Source organism: Dermacentor variabilis, chromosome 2, assembly GCF_050947875.1.
Source record: "Dermacentor variabilis isolate Ectoservices chromosome 2, ASM5094787v1, whole genome shotgun sequence".
In the NCBI taxonomy this organism is placed as follows: Eukaryota; Metazoa; Arthropoda; class Arachnida; order Ixodida; family Ixodidae; genus Dermacentor; species Dermacentor variabilis.
In genome coordinates, this window is record NC_134569.1 from 77,086,982 (window position 1) to 77,103,288 (window position 16,307).

The 16,307-nt window shown below is 46.7% G+C and overlaps 1 protein-coding gene across 3 annotated transcripts in view; it reads left to right on the top strand.

Moving 5' to 3' along the window:
• ninaC (STKc_myosinIII_N_like and MYSc_Myo21 domain-containing protein ninaC) overlaps positions 1–16,307 on the top strand; it is a 164,865-nt gene that overhangs the window by 76,202 nt on the left and 72,356 nt on the right. Inside the window, exons 1-5 of one of the 3 annotated variants that reach the window (XM_075681027.1) lie at positions 1,318–1,498; positions 1,583–1,621; positions 2,960–3,070; positions 8,202–8,378; positions 10,439–10,614. In XM_075681027.1, coding sequence (XP_075537142.1) covers positions 1,333–1,498; positions 1,583–1,621; positions 2,960–3,070; positions 8,202–8,378; positions 10,439–10,614 — 669 coding nt within the window. In that variant the 5' untranslated portion in view covers positions 1,318–1,332. Of the gene's footprint in view, positions 1–1,317; positions 1,499–1,582; positions 1,622–2,959; positions 3,084–8,201; positions 8,379–10,438; positions 10,615–16,307 lie in introns of those variants that run through there. The other 2 variants (XM_075681029.1, XM_075681028.1) reach the window with 2 other exon arrangements.

Below are 16,307 nucleotides of genomic sequence, written 5' to 3' on the forward strand. Positions count from 1 at the left end.
CAAAATAGTTAGTGATAGGCAAGCTTGGCCAAATTAAACTTCTTTTTTTTTTGTTTTGACAACCAGCGGCAGAAAAATAATTCCCAATAGATTCAGGTACATTGCGAAAATAACACAGAGGGGACAAAGTCAGGTCAGACCTATTTATATGATTTTAACGGCACCGTACGACAGCGCTGTGTTGTAAAATAAAATTTTCAAATTGTCTTGAGGGACACCAATTAATATTCCAGGGGAAACACAGATTATGGAAGTGAGAAGAAGGTGTGAGAGTGGATTTAGCAAAATTTTGAGATGTGGAGAAACGGTCTGCGTACCTAGCCGCGGTCAAAAGTCGGCACAACGGAGATAACAGGGCCACCGAGAGGTGTTTTTGCGAGTGCATCCGTCGTTTCGTTGAAATTATGCTTTTGCGCACGACGAAACACTTTACAACGGCGCGTTGTCCACTGACGGTTTCGCTGACAGCCAGCGATAAGGCCTGTTGTAGGCCTAGCTCGGCGTACGCCGCTGCCGACGACGCTGGCGATCCTGCCCGAGCTCGAGCAAGCGAACTTGTCGTAGCTGCGGAGGAACCAGTGAACAAAAGAGTCACAGAAGTGTCTAATTTGAGGATGCGGTAAGTGTTGTGCATATGCAGAAAGGAAGTCACTCACAATAATAGATAACGAAGCGTTTTCGGGAAGTTTTCGTAAGGGTAAGGCAATCGCTAGTAATCCTGGCTGAAATATGGGCGTGAAGTGCGGAAAGCCTTGAACATGGTAAAATCCCTGCAGAGAGTCAAAGAATATCCCCACCTCTGCCTTCTCGTTGCACAAAAAGGCGTCAGTAGCTATTACGTTGTCACTAGCGAGCTTCTCAGATTTCTAAGGTCATTCTTCTTCAACTGCCGGCCGTCGTCCTCTGGGCTGCGTTTGCTCGGCCAGTGTATCAGGGTGGTCCTGACGAGCAAGTGCAAGAATGATATATACGAGTCTGCCTTAGGATTTTCTCAGTGAGATAGAGGGTCGTAACTGCGATTGCAAAGCAGACGGAAACGCTCGCAAACGATTATCACGATGATGATGATGATACCTTGTATAATGGAACAAACCCACTGTGGGATATAGCCCTCAAAGGTAAACTATAAAGACAACGAAGTGTCCACAATGGCCGCCGGCGTAGACGGGCGGCTGGTCAACCCCAAGCCGGGGTTCTGCCCCAGTCCGGGGTGACTGGGACTTCTCTGACGTCTGCCTCAAGCTTAGGCTAAGCGAATTGGACTCACTTCGCCAAAATTCCCGCCCGTCGCCGCGAGGCAAGCACAGACCGAAATCTACGTAGCAACTCCCGATGCCGACAGCATCGCAAGTAAATATCATGGCCGTGAAAGGGAGCTTCTCGGAGAGGAACCACGCACGCATGGCCATGGCCATTCGCGTGGAACGCCGAAGGCGTCAATATTGGGCCGTTCAGCGGGAACAGGTCAAAAGGATGCACGGGATCACGGCCGCTAAGAGTGCGTTTGTTTTTATGCTTGTGCCGAAGTGTACGTGCGTCTGGTTGCCGTTACCTAATGGCGCCTCCTGCTCTGCCATTCCAGGTCCGTGTCAAGATGAACTACCCAAGAACGAAGGCGAAGGTGCGTTGCTTGACCGCTGCTTCTTTAATCGGAGCGCAACCCGGTGTCCTCTTCGGAGCCGACGTTTTGGTTGCAACCGAGTGGATTCGTCTCAGCGATCTCCTGCATGCCTTGATTTATTCTGAACTGAAAGTCAACACTACTTGCTAAATTATGTGCTGCTCGATAGTAGGCTTACTGCTGTACAGCGACCTGCGTTTTGATCCTAATAGCTTTAAGAGAATGCTAAGCGTTTACGGCTGCTTTTCTCTCTCTCTCTCTCATATGCTTCTTCTTTTTTTGGGGGGGTGGGGGGGTGGGGAGGGGCACGCTAACTTGATGACAAGGTTGCCTTGTTTGGTGTGCATTGTTCAACAGAATAACTGACCCCGTCGTTTGTAATGAATCATCCGGATTTGCCGAGACGCACTAAAAACATACAGAATTTAACGGTATAAACATCATTTTCACGGTGGTAAAGTTTACTGTGAAGAACGTGTGGTAGCGTTGCCTACTATATTTAGCATATATATGCCAAGCGACTATGCGCTACTTTAATCATTTTAAGTGAAAGTTTCTATGGCTATCCCTACGCGAAAGAAGCGTATTGCATACTAGAGTTGCAACTTTCTTACTCAACATTTGGAACAAGTTTTCTACGAAATGACTATTTGGAAGTCCACGGCCCATATACACAACGTTTCATGCGTATGAGCGCATCCTCGGAGGACCGGGTTCGGGTGTTCGCCCCTCGTTCCAGTCGGCGTGATGACCATACGATAGCCCCGACGACAGCAAATAGTTGATGGCGCTTTAGAAATAGAAGCATTCCGAACACCGGTTCATACATTGCCCTCGCGATGTTTGGTACGTAACAAGCCTGAACAATATATAATTGGCGCAAATAATGTGGTACCAAGCACGATTTCATGTTAACAAGCTTCGCAAAAGTGTGGACATAGGTAAGGAGAGGGCAAAGCGCAGTCTCTAACCACGTAGAATCTGTTGAGCGGTTTGTTAATATGGAGCCACGCCAACTAGCGCATGTTCTGACGGACCAAGCGCGATGTTCCCTATTCAAAACCAACACCGCAGTTTTAAGTCCACAAGACCACCTGGAAGTATTCGCTTATTCATCTGCGGTATGCTCGGCACATTTTGACATCCACTGGTTGACAGTAATTTCAATAAAGCTCTTCAGATTTCGCGGTAGAGATCGTAGGACTTCCTTACGAAACAAACAAGCAAGCACCGCGAGTTCTTACTATTAGGGATGTAGTGGCGCTATTGTTGGCAACAGTTGTGAGAGAAATGCTAATGACTTGCCAGTAATGCAGAATTCTTTTCATTGGGTCGCAGGCCTCGCTAGACACAGTGAAATAATGGAGGAGTCTCACCGGTACCGCCTGCTGAAGCCCCTTCCCCTCAACACTGGCAGCAGCTACAATGGCGGAGCAGGCGGAGGAGGAGGTAGGTGCTCATGGTAAAATTTTTTATTATGAACAATGAGGAGTACCTGTTGCGTGGCATTGACGGATTCTCGCCTTAGCAAGCTAAATTCAAACTGGGCACATAAGAGGCGCCATAACAACAATTCCACTCTGTGAAGATGAAATGTCAGCGAAAGCTGACGACAGTCAAAGCTCTCAAACGAAAAGCGAAGTGCTTTCGCTGCCATTCCATCTTCATAGAGTGGAATGGTTGTCAATTGTTCATTCAGCATCGCGGCAACGTTCTTCGTCGGTGGTCGCTTCGCGCCGGCGCCGTTTACATGCTCGTTGCTGTTCCCTCCGGCGCTCCTCGTACGCATGTTGTTCTTCGGGTGTACTAACTATACGTGTCCGCCTCATCGATAACGCGGCTGTTCTTTAGCGCCGTTATACCTCTCCTGCTTATATACCGCGATAACTATGACGTCACGTTGTTTTTCACGGCGAGCGTTCTAATCTGCTCCGAATTTTAACATCTGCGCCGCCGCACTGCACCCGAACGTGATCACAAACAAACTTTGAAACCCATTGAAACCCATTGTGTATGGGTTTGTTAGAAACCGCTGAGCCCGTTTCTGTTGCCGGACGCCGAAAAAGCTAAGGAAGGTTCGTCATATACAGCCTTCGCTGTAAATGTTGCGCTGAGTTTCAGCATGTGCTTCCCCGTGCTTATCGAGAACACAACGGCTAGTACTATCACGAATGAACGAAAACTCCGAACGTGTTCCAACGCAACCGTTCAAGCGGCCCTTGCGTCTGCGGCGCAGAGCTCACCATACACTATTTGTGACTTGCTAGAGCAGTCGCGATTCACAGCCTAAGTCTTCTATAGTTGGCGAACGACGTAGTCAGTACAGTGCCGTAAACATTACATACGTGGTGTGCAGGGTTGCCAGATCACTCCAACCACAGGTAGCCAAATTGGCCTCCGCAGTAGCCCAAACGTAGCCAAAAGCGAAACTTTTGAGTAGCCCAAAAGTAGCCAAAAAAGCTTTGTATTTTTGTGAAGTCATTTCTTAAGCATATTGAATTAATTTTAGGCAAGAATACCTCCGTATTAGTTTTCCCACGCATGACCTCCGCGCGCATCGTCACGGAGGTCATGCGGCACGGACAACAGATGCTGCACAAGCGCAAGAAGGGCAGAAACACTGGCATGCATGCAAATTGATGATAAGGCGAATGCGGTCTTCATTGCAAATGCACTGTTTTATTTTTCCCAGAGCACCAAAATATCACGAACAGAACGACACACAAATAGCACCGCACACTAAACACGCTAAGCCATGGCATGCATTCAGGCGTTTAGTATTATTACTTACAGCTCATGATAATTTCGCTTAACACCACACAATACACTAAACGTAAAACTACAAAAAAATTGCAAGACAAAGTCTAACACTAAATATAGTACGCTATATAGGCATAAAGAAGTATGCTATGATTAAGCATCGCGAGCTTATTGCGAAGTGGAACTGCTTGGTCCATACAGAATGTCGGAGCCGAAACGGGACAAAAATTCTTGGCCCGGTTTAAAATCCGTGCAGCAGCCTCCTTTCCTGGCCAGGACAAACATCACGTGAAGGAGCGCTACCAATGTCTCGTTCGACATTCTATTTCGAAGGTCGGTTTTAATGAGCGAGACCTGGCTGAACACTCGTTCGACGGCGGCATTTGATAGGGGTTGCGATAGCAAAAACCGGAGGAGGGTTTGCAGTTGTGTAGGGAACGGATGGCTGTGGGGCAACGGAAGATGATATGTTCTACGTTGGCGCTGGAGCAAGGGCAATTTGGGCAGGAAGGGTCCGAACGAATTGCCTCGTATATAGGCGCCATGCGGCAGGCAGAAAATTCGGCAAATATCGGTTAGGTTCAGGTCGGTGTTTTCCCTCCGTTCTGGCGCCGATGTCACCCGCGGCGCACCGTCAACGGGAGCTAAAAGCACCTCAGGCTTAAAACGTACCTATAGGACGCCGGAAGCTGACATGTGGAGACAGCTGGCAACAGACTCTGTCCACTGGCGCGTGAGCGCGCGCGGGTAGCCTTAGTTCGCGGATGGAGACGTGTTTCCTTAGGCCAGCTTCTTTAATTAAAATTATCAAAAAGACGCTATCCTTGACCTTTTGACACGCATATGTGTTCTCTCACATGGAACTTGCAAATTTTGGTTTTGTAACGGACGCGCTCAATTTCTTTAACCTGCTGTCGTCTGCATTTTGATTTCAGCGCGCTTTTCATTTCTGCTAAACTATGTTTACTTTTCTTTTCGCGCAGGAAAAAGAGCCCAGAAATAACCACATAGCCCAAATGAAAATTCTGACGCCAACTCAGACAAAAAGTAGCCCAATTTGGCCATTGATAGCCCAATATGGCAAACCTGGTGGTGTGCAGCACACACGCAACCTAAAATGAACTTGACCTAGCTGCAATATTGCAACTACTTTTCGCTATCGCCCCTGCCTTCTACATTATTTCGTCTGTTTCTATCTGAATTATTCGCCATATTCAATCAGCCTGCCTGCTGGCCATTGTCGAGGTGTCGACCTAAAAGATAGACAGTTTCAGTGCGGCCAGCATAACTTCATGTACTTGTCAACCAAGGCTTGCAACAATGAAAACTAAACATTAGGAAATATTAATTGTGCTCCTACAGCCATCCTACAGAAATGTTCTTAATTTTTCCTGTGCGGACGACAATTGTATTATTGACATGCTTGCTTCATGGTTTGACGACTTCTTATCATGTATTAATTCTTGCCATGTACACAGATTGCTGGCAATATTTTGTAGCATAGTAAAACATTGCATACATCACTACGTCCCTTACAGGTCTATAAAGTGCAACGGTCAAAAATCTTGGTACCCAAGAGAAATAATTCAGCTCATTCGTCGCATTAAAGGGCTCCGGAAGCGCCGTATATCTTTCTTTCTCTCAACGAGACCTGCCCAATAGCGTCCCTAAAAACTTCACTAAATGCTAAAATCACTGAAGCGAAACATTTTGCTTCAACAATACTTTGGTTACTTTCATGAAAGAAAAAAAAAACCAGCCAAGTTTTGGAAAGCAGCCGTTCCTCCTGATCAGAACCCTTCTTCTCAATTCATTCTCAATTATGTATCCTGCTCTGACCCTTCGGCCATTTCTCGGGCCTTCAGCTATCACTTCAGATCCGTCTTCACTTTGGACGACGGAACCACACCCCCTTTTTAATGCCGCCGTAATATTAGCCCCCTTCCCCATCATACATTGTCGCGCCCGGTGTGCATACCCTATTGCTTAATTTAGACACAACAATGAGTGAAGGGCCAGATGGTATTCCAAATATGTTCTTAACACGATATTCCGAGTCGAGCTCGCGATACTTCGCAGTAATCTTTAAGCAGCCGTTGGAAACATCAACTGTACCTTTACTCTGGAAAAGTGCCCGAATCATCCTTATTCACAAATACGGCAGCAGGGGTATCATAACCAACTACACGCCAATATTCTTGAGATCATCCTACTGTAAATTCTTAGAACATATAATTCGCAAACATACTGCGGAGTACTTAGCCGAACGTTAACGTTCTATCTCAGACACAACACGGCTTTTGGTCAGGCTTTTCTACTTAATCGCAACTAATTTAGTTCAGCCATGACACTGCCTCAGCAATAAATTTTATAGGACAGAAATACGCCATATCCATAGATTACTCAAAAGCATTTGATACGATATGTCACAGTAAGCTCCTCCATGAACTTGGATTAATCATTAAACAAGATAAGCTCCTTGCCTGGTTAACTGATTATGTACGTTCGAGGTCTCAGTACGTTGATTTTATTCATGCACAGTCGGAAACAATCAATATGGCTTCGGGGGTCCCACAAGGCTCGGTCTTGGGGCCACTCGCGCTTCTTATTTATATTAATGATGTTGTTGAGGCCATTTGTGATTCTTCTGTTAAAATAAGATTATACGCTGATGATTTCGGGCTTTATTCCAGTGTTTCTAACCAAGAACTAACGAAGCCAAGAGAAACTAAACGAGGCGTTTTCACTTTTCTGTGACTGGAGCAGGAAATGGTATAGATGGCTATTAATTTTAAGAAAACTGTATCGATTATATTTACAAATTAAAAAAAAACGTCTAAGCTTCACGTGTGGCTATAACTGTAATATTCTGGTCAGTGTTAAAGAGTATAAATACTTAGGAATAACTTTCATGTCTAACTTGAAATGGCACAGGCACACAGACATAATTTGCGCGAAGCACAGAGAAAGTTAGACTACTTAAAGCGAACCCTGAAGAATGCACTTAAAGAATGCAAATTGACCGCCTACAAAAGCTTGGTAAGACCAGTACTCGAATACGCTTCCGTTGTCTGGTCCTTTCACCATGTCTGCGATGTACATAATATTGAATCAGAGCAAAAGAAAGCAGTGCAAATTATTTTTCGCCGCCATGACTGCCTCTTCTCCTCTACCTCTTGTGCAGCCGACCTATCATTGCTTCCGCTAGAATTCAGGCGTAAACGCGAGCGCATCATTCTCATGCACAACATAGTTAATCAACACTCCCGCATTAAATTGCCCACTGTTTTCACAAGTTGCACAGCATCCCGTACCAGATGGAACCATCCTTTGAACCTTGTTTCCCTAAAGCCATCTTTGGATTGATTTAGGTCTTCCTTCTCTCCCCCCCCCCCCCATTGAACTTTGGAATAACATTGAAGTGTCCTTGCGTGAATTACCTCGTGATCAACTTGTTATTCAGTCGCCCAATTATGTTTGCTAATCTCTCTTTGTTTTCAAGACTTACGAACTCACTCCTGCGATGGCTTGCTAACGCAAGATGGTAGTATCAGTAAATAATAAATAAATAATAAATAATCTGTATCTAAAGCGTACGCCGCTCCCACGGTACCTCCAGATTTGAGTGACAAGTGCATTCGTTGTCGTTAAGATGGTGGGTCGACATGAAAGTATAAAATAAAACTCCATCAGGGTGCGAAGCGTTGGTGATATGATGTGTAAGTTACCTTTCTTTTTTCTTTGGCACAACGGTCAAGTGTGATTAAGGCGCGCAGAATCGAAAATGCTCGAGTTCCTTAATGCAGCTGCGCACTCGCAGGCGCGTCTCCCGAGCAGCACCAGCAGCACGATCCTAAGGTGGCCGCCTACTACCGGGGCATCTCGAAGCACCTGGACCTGCTGTGCATGCCGGCGCCGGGTGACCGGTTCCAGCTGGTCAAGGTGGTCGGCGAAGGCACGTACGGCGAAGTGTACGCAGCAAGGGACAAGCTCACAGGCATGCACCATCTCCTGTTTCACTAAGCTCCCTGCTCCGCTCACGCCCGCTTGGCGTCACACGAACACCAGATAGGTGTATTACACTCATTGGTATACCGAATGCCTGAGTTGGACTGCGAGCGGAGGCTTGTTAGATCAAAGGAAACGTAAAAGCGGGACAACGGCGGCGACAACGTCCTGAAATTGTCGTACCAGGTCTACGTCGCCTTATGGGCTTTGCACCATCTGCTCGGAGTTTATTCTTATCAGAGACTAATGTGCGTAATGAAGTAAACAAAAGAAAAACTAAGAAAGGAGCAGGAAACATTCGGTAACATTTATTACATAAAAACAGCAGGAAAACGTAAAGATACAGTGAAATACGTCAATAATTGTTTTTCTGGCAAAGAGTTCGAAAGAGTTTTGAAATGATACTTCGCCAGTCTAAACATGAGATTTTTTTTTTTTTTTTGCATGGCTTTAAGACTCGCGTCCTGTCGGAATGCACGAAGTTCCAAGCCCGCCGGAGCCACTCCTGTGTGCTGGTGCTCACTAGTACGAAAGAGCGTACGTCAAAGCGCTGGCAAAGCAGCACAGGCACAAACGAGGCAGACACATCAGCAGATCGGCAGAGCAGCACATGATAACAACGTAGCGCTTACCACATATGGCAGGGCTATTTTCGTCCCAGAGCTGTTTTGGTCGTGCTCTGTTACGTTCGTCGCTATACCTATAGGGCATTTCTCGGTGTCTGCTGGACCCGTGTCAGACGTCGCTTCATTGAAGCGCGCAATGCTTTGATGCACTTAACGTTATAGCGCTTTAATGTTGCCTCACAAATAGCTTTGATGATGAAGCTAAAGCTTTATTACGGGGGATGGTTCATGTGGGCCAAGAGAGTAAAGGCGACCCTATGTTCGTCTTGGGGAAAGAGAAGTATAATAAAGACATTGTCCTTTTGCCATATACGCGATGCATTCTGCGTCACCAGTAAAGATCATGTAATGTCGAAGCTCATAGTATAACTACAGCGTATATAAACGTCTATCGGTGATGATGGCATTTATTTACTTGTCAAATTCAAAGTGTTCTGGTTGAAAGGCTCCTCGCGAAGCTTCGATAGCGGTCCTAAATAGGCTTATACCACGCGTGCAGTTAGCAGTAGGCGTATGCGCGAGCGGGATGCGTTAGATCTTGCGCTTATGCGCGATACCTTTGACGTGCCTTACCGCTCGGCTCCTCTTTCCCCTCTATACACTCTTTCACTCTAGTCTTTTTATCCCTTTCCCCCACCACTACAGCGCAGTGGAGGTGCACTCGCACGAGAGGCAGTAACGGCGCTGTACTTATCTCTTTCTTTTCTCGTTTAAAATCACTCACACCTTTGCGCTTACTATCTCCTAGAGCTCATCGTTTGTGCAGGGCCTTGCGGAGACACAGAAATGTGTTCCAGTCTCCTGCACCACACCCCACGCATCGCTCTCTTTCGTTGTCTTTTCACAATGTTTACGGTCAACTCGTACAACAGCGATGTCCACGGAATTTGTTGCGACCAACTGAAGCGCCTCTCCGGCAGGCATCGCGTTACTATATTGATGTAGCGGGGGCGAGGATTCGGTGACGACGGCGGAAAGGAAATGTGGGCTGGAAATTAAATGTTACCGAGCTCGTTCTGGGCCAACTTGAATGGTAAGTTGTGTCGTACATTGACATCCCTTGCTGAAGTTGAGCGTAAGCCTGCCCTTTTTTTATATTGCCTTTAGAATGGGGCTAAAGGAAGCGACAGTCCCCCTCCCCCCAATCCACCCTTCATCCCCTTTACTTTTGCCCTTTCTAAAGTGATTTCTATGGTCTGCTAATTTCGCCTGTCTCCTCTGCCATGGAATAGCTACGGTTCTCGCATCACGGTCCATTCTTCATTTTTTTCTTTTTTGAAGCAGTCAGCAGCCACTTTCTTCCCATCCTCTTTAGTGATCGTACAGTACGGCGTGCAGTAATGCGGGAAGAAATGCAGCATGAAGTGCGATAGGAAACTGCCCGACAGCGTTACCTTATTGGCCTCCGGCTCTGTGCTCGCAGACCGGCTGGTGGCGGTCAAAATCATGGAGAACATCGCGGACAACGTGGAGGAGATGGAGGAGGAGCACCGAGTGCTGCGCGATCTCTGCGTCCACCCGAACATCCCCACCTACTTCGGCATCTTCTTCCAGCCGGCGCCCTGCAGGGAGGACGACCAAGTCTGGTTCGTTATGGAGGTGCGTTCTCACAAACTTCGGGCGAAAGGAACTGTGGACCGACCTGTTCCTGTAACGTCACTCGACGTGTGATAACATTCGATAACATTCGAGCGTCCTTGTATACAGTGCAAGCAGTTTGAGAAGGGCAGACAATTAGACTTACGCCGCAGGTGCGATACGTTAATTCAAAACATCGAGGCAATATCTTGAGTTCTTTCTTTTGTATTACGTATGCGAGGCATGCAATTCATTAGGCGATGCGCCCACTTGATACTTTACATCGGGTCTACGCAGTTGCTATGACACTTGTTCTAAGCATACATACCGTGTTTTACGCCAACATAAACTTTCTTGCTATCATTTCGCGAAAAGCCTGATCAACTAAAAATCTGGTTTCCTTGTTTTTCGACAGGTAGCAACACAGGTACACGTTTTTGTGGACACGCGTAATGTGTAAGATGTTATCTACACAGGGCCTTCTACTTGTACTAGCCCTTAATTGCTGTCTAGCAAGAAGTGGCATAAGTACACGGAAAGAATGGCTGCTGCATCGATGTTGCACGAGAAAGCGAGGACTAATGTACCTAGCTTAACTATCATGCCTCCCCTAATGCTCACTAATCGTTTATATTGCTCTGACAAACGACGCGCACTAAACGTCCTTCTTTTTGTATGATTTTCTGATCGCACAATGATTCTCTTGATGTCAGACTTGTTCAGACAAACAATTTCCTGTTTGAATTGCTCCGCAGCAGCACCAGAAAGTTACACGTTCAGTTTCTCTTACAGCAACAGTTTACTTCGATCTACATGTGTAAAACAAAGCCCCTTTTTCATTGAAGTCGAATCATTTAAAACCAACATTCAGGTATACATCCTTGATGGGATTGAATAACCCGTTAAAAACAGTGAGCAAACCGAGAACAAGGTAAAAGCAGGAGCCAAAGTTTCGACAGGTAGACCTGTCTTTTTTCAAGAAAGACAAGTCCGCTTGTCGAAACGTTGGTTCCGGCTTTTACCTTGTTCTCGGTTTACTCATCGTCTTGAATTTCCATCTCCCTCCTTCCCCGTGTTTTCCCTAGACGTTAAAAACAGGTGTCTTACATTCAATAGTGAGCAATTCTTGGCAGCAAAAATAATTATCAGAGGCAGCATTCGCACCTTTCAGCCTCGTGGCCGAGCTTGACTTTCCTATGAAACAACGGATTTCGTCGATAAGACCCTCAGGTACTGAGCTCGTAATCGAACCAATTGACAGCGCTTCTCTTCTTTGTTAGTGCATCCTCTGCAACGCGTTATTTCAATGCGATAGCATTATAAGCGGACTTCAGCCACTTTTGATGCATCTGATAGAAAATACGGGCCGATTCCGAGGGCAGTGCAGTCTAACACAGCACCCCAATGCGCTAGCTTTCACGAGGGAAGAATGCGAGAAATTGGCACGTGACGCACGCGCCAGACGTCTCAAAGAGTGGCTTATAGACAAGAGAGGGGCACGCGTGCGAGAATTAAGCTGCTGCGCTGGAAGACAAAGACTCGATTCCACCGTCGGTCACGCATTTCTTTGCAGCAATGTGTGCGAACTTGACACACTTTGTAGATATTTAACAGAAAACTCGAGCTATGTTGAGCGTATGCGAGCACAGTATGGTGCACAGCACAGCACACCGCACAGTATGGTGTGCACAGCACAGTATGATGTCACAATTTGCACAAAAGCGCGAGTTTGTGAGAGATGCGCGGTTTAGAAACGTCAGTTTGATAAATGAGAGTGTGCCAGATCGCCCGTGACGCACGCTGGCGCAGCTGTCGCGACGTCGCAGTCTAAGTGTGTTATCGCCCACTTAGAGAGTTCAAGGTGCTGAGTTCAGTTCTGGCCAATAAAAAGACACAATCAGAGCAGATTCACGCAGCGAGGCACGACCACATATACGTGCTTACAGGTCCACACTGCAAATCCGCGCGCGCCGTTTCCTTGAAAACTGATGAACTGACTTTCTGGAATAGCTGCGATATCCATGTCATGGTGGCAGGACTCGCCGCTAAGGCGGGATGCAACTGGTGAACAATGTCCGCAAGGTAACCTTGAGTGCCGCATCCGTACAGCGGAGACCCGAAAATAACGCGTTAGCTTAACACGTAGCCATATTGTCAAGGATATACCGGCCCCATACATAGCGCGATGCAGCACTGCAAAAATATAACTTTACGTTTTCATAAGGATATGGTATTTCCAGAGCACGCGATAGGTATGTGTAGCCTTTCGTATATTCCAGGAATACGAAAAATGAAGCCAGTTTATGTCGCCTTCACTACTTTTTTTACGCAAGACTTAGTACCTGGCCTCAATTGCAGCAGTTAGAGTCACGTGCGAAGCTCCGCTAAAGCACGTTTCACGCTAACATCACGTATAGTATAGATCAGCCTCTACCAGTTTATATAGTATATTGCGCAGAAGATGCTTAATGGCCCAATACGGACCTTACGTATTGTCGCTCCACTACACACATTAAGCCACAGTTGGTGCGAAATAATACCAAGTAAGTCAGTCTGTTATGCGCAATCACGCATACGACAAACAAGCGAAAACATAATTCACATGTGTACTTAGTTGGTCTTTCTACCGTGTTTGCTGGGTTAACTTAAGTGACACAAACGTTGTGATCATGATAATGTCCAAGCAAACACAGCGATAACTATCACTTAGTCATAAGAACCCAGTGTTACCTCATTACTCTACGCGCAGCTTTTGTCAATAGTGTACGGGGAAATGCGCACGCACAGGTACTGAGGTCGCGCGGAGCCCTTTACGTACCCTGCGCATCGAAACTGAAAAAAAGAGCGCGTATCTTCGCCGGCCTCCAGAGCTGCGCTCGCTGGCGCTGCTAATGCAATACGAGCACCAAAGCCTTGGCCGTAGGTACTGGGAGGCGCCTTCAGGGTGTCTACCAAGTTGACATTTCCAAATTCCCTGAGTTTTCCAGGTTTTACGTGAGTGCCTTTGCGAAATCCCCTGAGTGACACAGAACTTCGTTTTATGTAAAGACAGGTTGACACCATGTCGGCCGACGTTGTCACTCCCTAGTAAGCATGTTAAAGAAATAAAAAAACGACCTAATCCAGTTTGAACAGTAAGAAGTAGTGTTTATTTTACTCAAAAAGAAAACAAAAGGGCAGAGTTAGTAAATGCACAGCGAATAAAATATATTTGAAAAAAAAATTGGTACAACCCATCGCAAATTGAATCGAATGTTTTCAAATATGAATAAAAAGGAGATGCATATAGAAGGAAATATTTTCGAATGTGAGCTATTTCTATCAACTGATAGCAAGCTCAAGGCCTGAACTTTGTCACAAGTGAGATTCTCTCAAGATTTAGTAAGTCAACCTCAACTGTTCTGACATACTCTCAGCCTGCGCACAAAGCCTCAGTGTTGTGTTTCACTGCTCTAAAGAGTTTATTTTGGCTTGGATAAGGGACACCTGCATGTCGGCGTCAGCCAACACTTTGCTTTTTGAGCTCAACCTCCTTCAAAGAAGCGGCGGCACACTTCCTTTGCCATTCACTTCTCAATGCGTAAGTCGTTTCTATTGTCGTCCTCGTTCTGCAGCGTGTTCACTCCATGGACCATTTGGAGCTTCCTCTTAGTCACTTGTACAGTCAACGTCTGATTTTTCGCACTCTTTAGGGGCCGCGAATACGTCCGAAAAATCGGGCAGTTCGAAAAAATGAATGTATGCCTTTTACTGCCCTTAAAGGCTCAAATCGCCACAGGCACATCTGAAAAAGCTCCGAAGGCCTGCTAGTACACGTATTAGGCATATAGGTGCTCGTACTGTGACAGGTGATGGCGGATGCAAGCGTGTAAAATTAAGGAATACATACTGTGTCCGATGACAATTGCCCCTTCCCCCGCTTGTTATGCTTCCCCGCAATACTTTTTTGCATGCTTCACTGCGTAACATTGCCATAATGAGGCAAAGCTGACTTTCGGAAACCAGCATTATGCAACGCGTTGTGCTTTGCAAGCTTCGAAGCCAATCGCGAGGACCACAAAGGCGGAGTCGATACCATTGCTCGCAGCGGCGAAGTCTTTCAATGAAAAACATGGCATAGAACGGCAAAAAGCTTAATAGCGAACATCGCAGCAGCTAGGCCTAGCGTTGCCGCGGTGGTGGCTACGGTTGCCAGCGGATCTGCGTGTGAGAGGGCCGGTTCGAGCTAGGCAGCAAAGTAATCAAAATGGCGGAAGTGATGGTGGTTTGATTAATGCCGTTTCGGACCTTGCGATCACGGAAAAAGCCCGAAAAATCGGACGGCGAAGGGTTCTCGCGTCCGAAATTTTAGACGTTCTTTTACAGTGACTCCATGGGGTACGTGGTAGTGCCGCGTAGGCGTCCGGAAAGTCGGTCGTTGACAATTTCTCCAGCGGACGACGCGGCGTCAAGGTGGACTCGTTACGATTACTCTGCTATTCGAGCCAGCATTACTGCGACTTTCGTTCCCTTTCAACAAAATAACTGCTCATTTTCCCTGATCGAAGCACACTTTGCGAGTTTTCCCTCAGTATTTCCAGACTATTCAAAATCCCTGACAATTCCCAGTTTTCCCGTTTGGTAGACACCCTGCGCCTTGTGGCTTCACTCCTGAGAGAGACTGCGCTACACCGCCGTTAACTCGTGACTGGACTATATTATTCCTTGCTAACTAAACGTCGCAGCTTCGTCCGAAAAGCGCGGCAATGACAGCGATAGCAGGGTATTAGACAATCACATGAAGTATGATTCGTAGTTCTTTAGGTTGCATAAACTGCTGTAAACATTCGCTTACTAACTAAACAGACATTGTGTAACGCGCGAAGAGGCAAACTTGAACAGATTTCCCTCGGTGACCGCGAGCACTCACTATTGCAACGCAGGTTGATAAGGAGTGCCGGCAGCTGGAAGCTCGCGTGTTTATTCCAAAGCGAACGTTTTCGGATGTCTCTCGCTTCAACATTTCAATTGTGCAGCGTCTTTAAAACACAACCTATGCGACCTCCGACAAGAGGCGCGTGAGAAGACGCGCATCTACGCACACCAAGTCTGCATGCTCGCCCTGCACCCTGTCCCCCCGCAGCAGCAGATGACCTATGGCATCATATGGCCACCAACATACGGTGCGCGGGCCGCTCCTTCTCGTTGCACTTGAACTTTACAGGAAAGCACGGCGACAGCAATGACGATGGCGAAAGTGCGCCTCGGGTGTCCGTATAATTGCTATAGCAGTAAAGCGGGCCCGAAAGTGCCAGCGCTTTTCCCATCCTGAGATATGATAAAGAGGATTTAACATCACTGCATCAAGGTAGCATCCACAGAGGGAAAGACGGCAGTATGGATTAGAAAGCAAACGAAGGCAGATAATATTTCAAGTTGAGATTAAAAAGTGGAGTTGAGCACATCATGCAACGCGTGGCAGAGAAAACCGCTGGTCTGTTACAATAACATAATGGTTGCCAAGGGACCGGAGATGCAGTCTATGCACGGAGGCATAGGATTAGAAGAAGCAATACGAGATTAGGAAATTTGCAGGCCTGGGATGAGTTCGGAAAGCCCAGGACAAAGGCAATGAAATATTACTGAAGGGGCCTTCGTGCTCTGGTGCGGACTTGCATCGCAGGATGTAGATTATTACAATGATGGCGACGGTGACAGTGGTGAATATGATTACT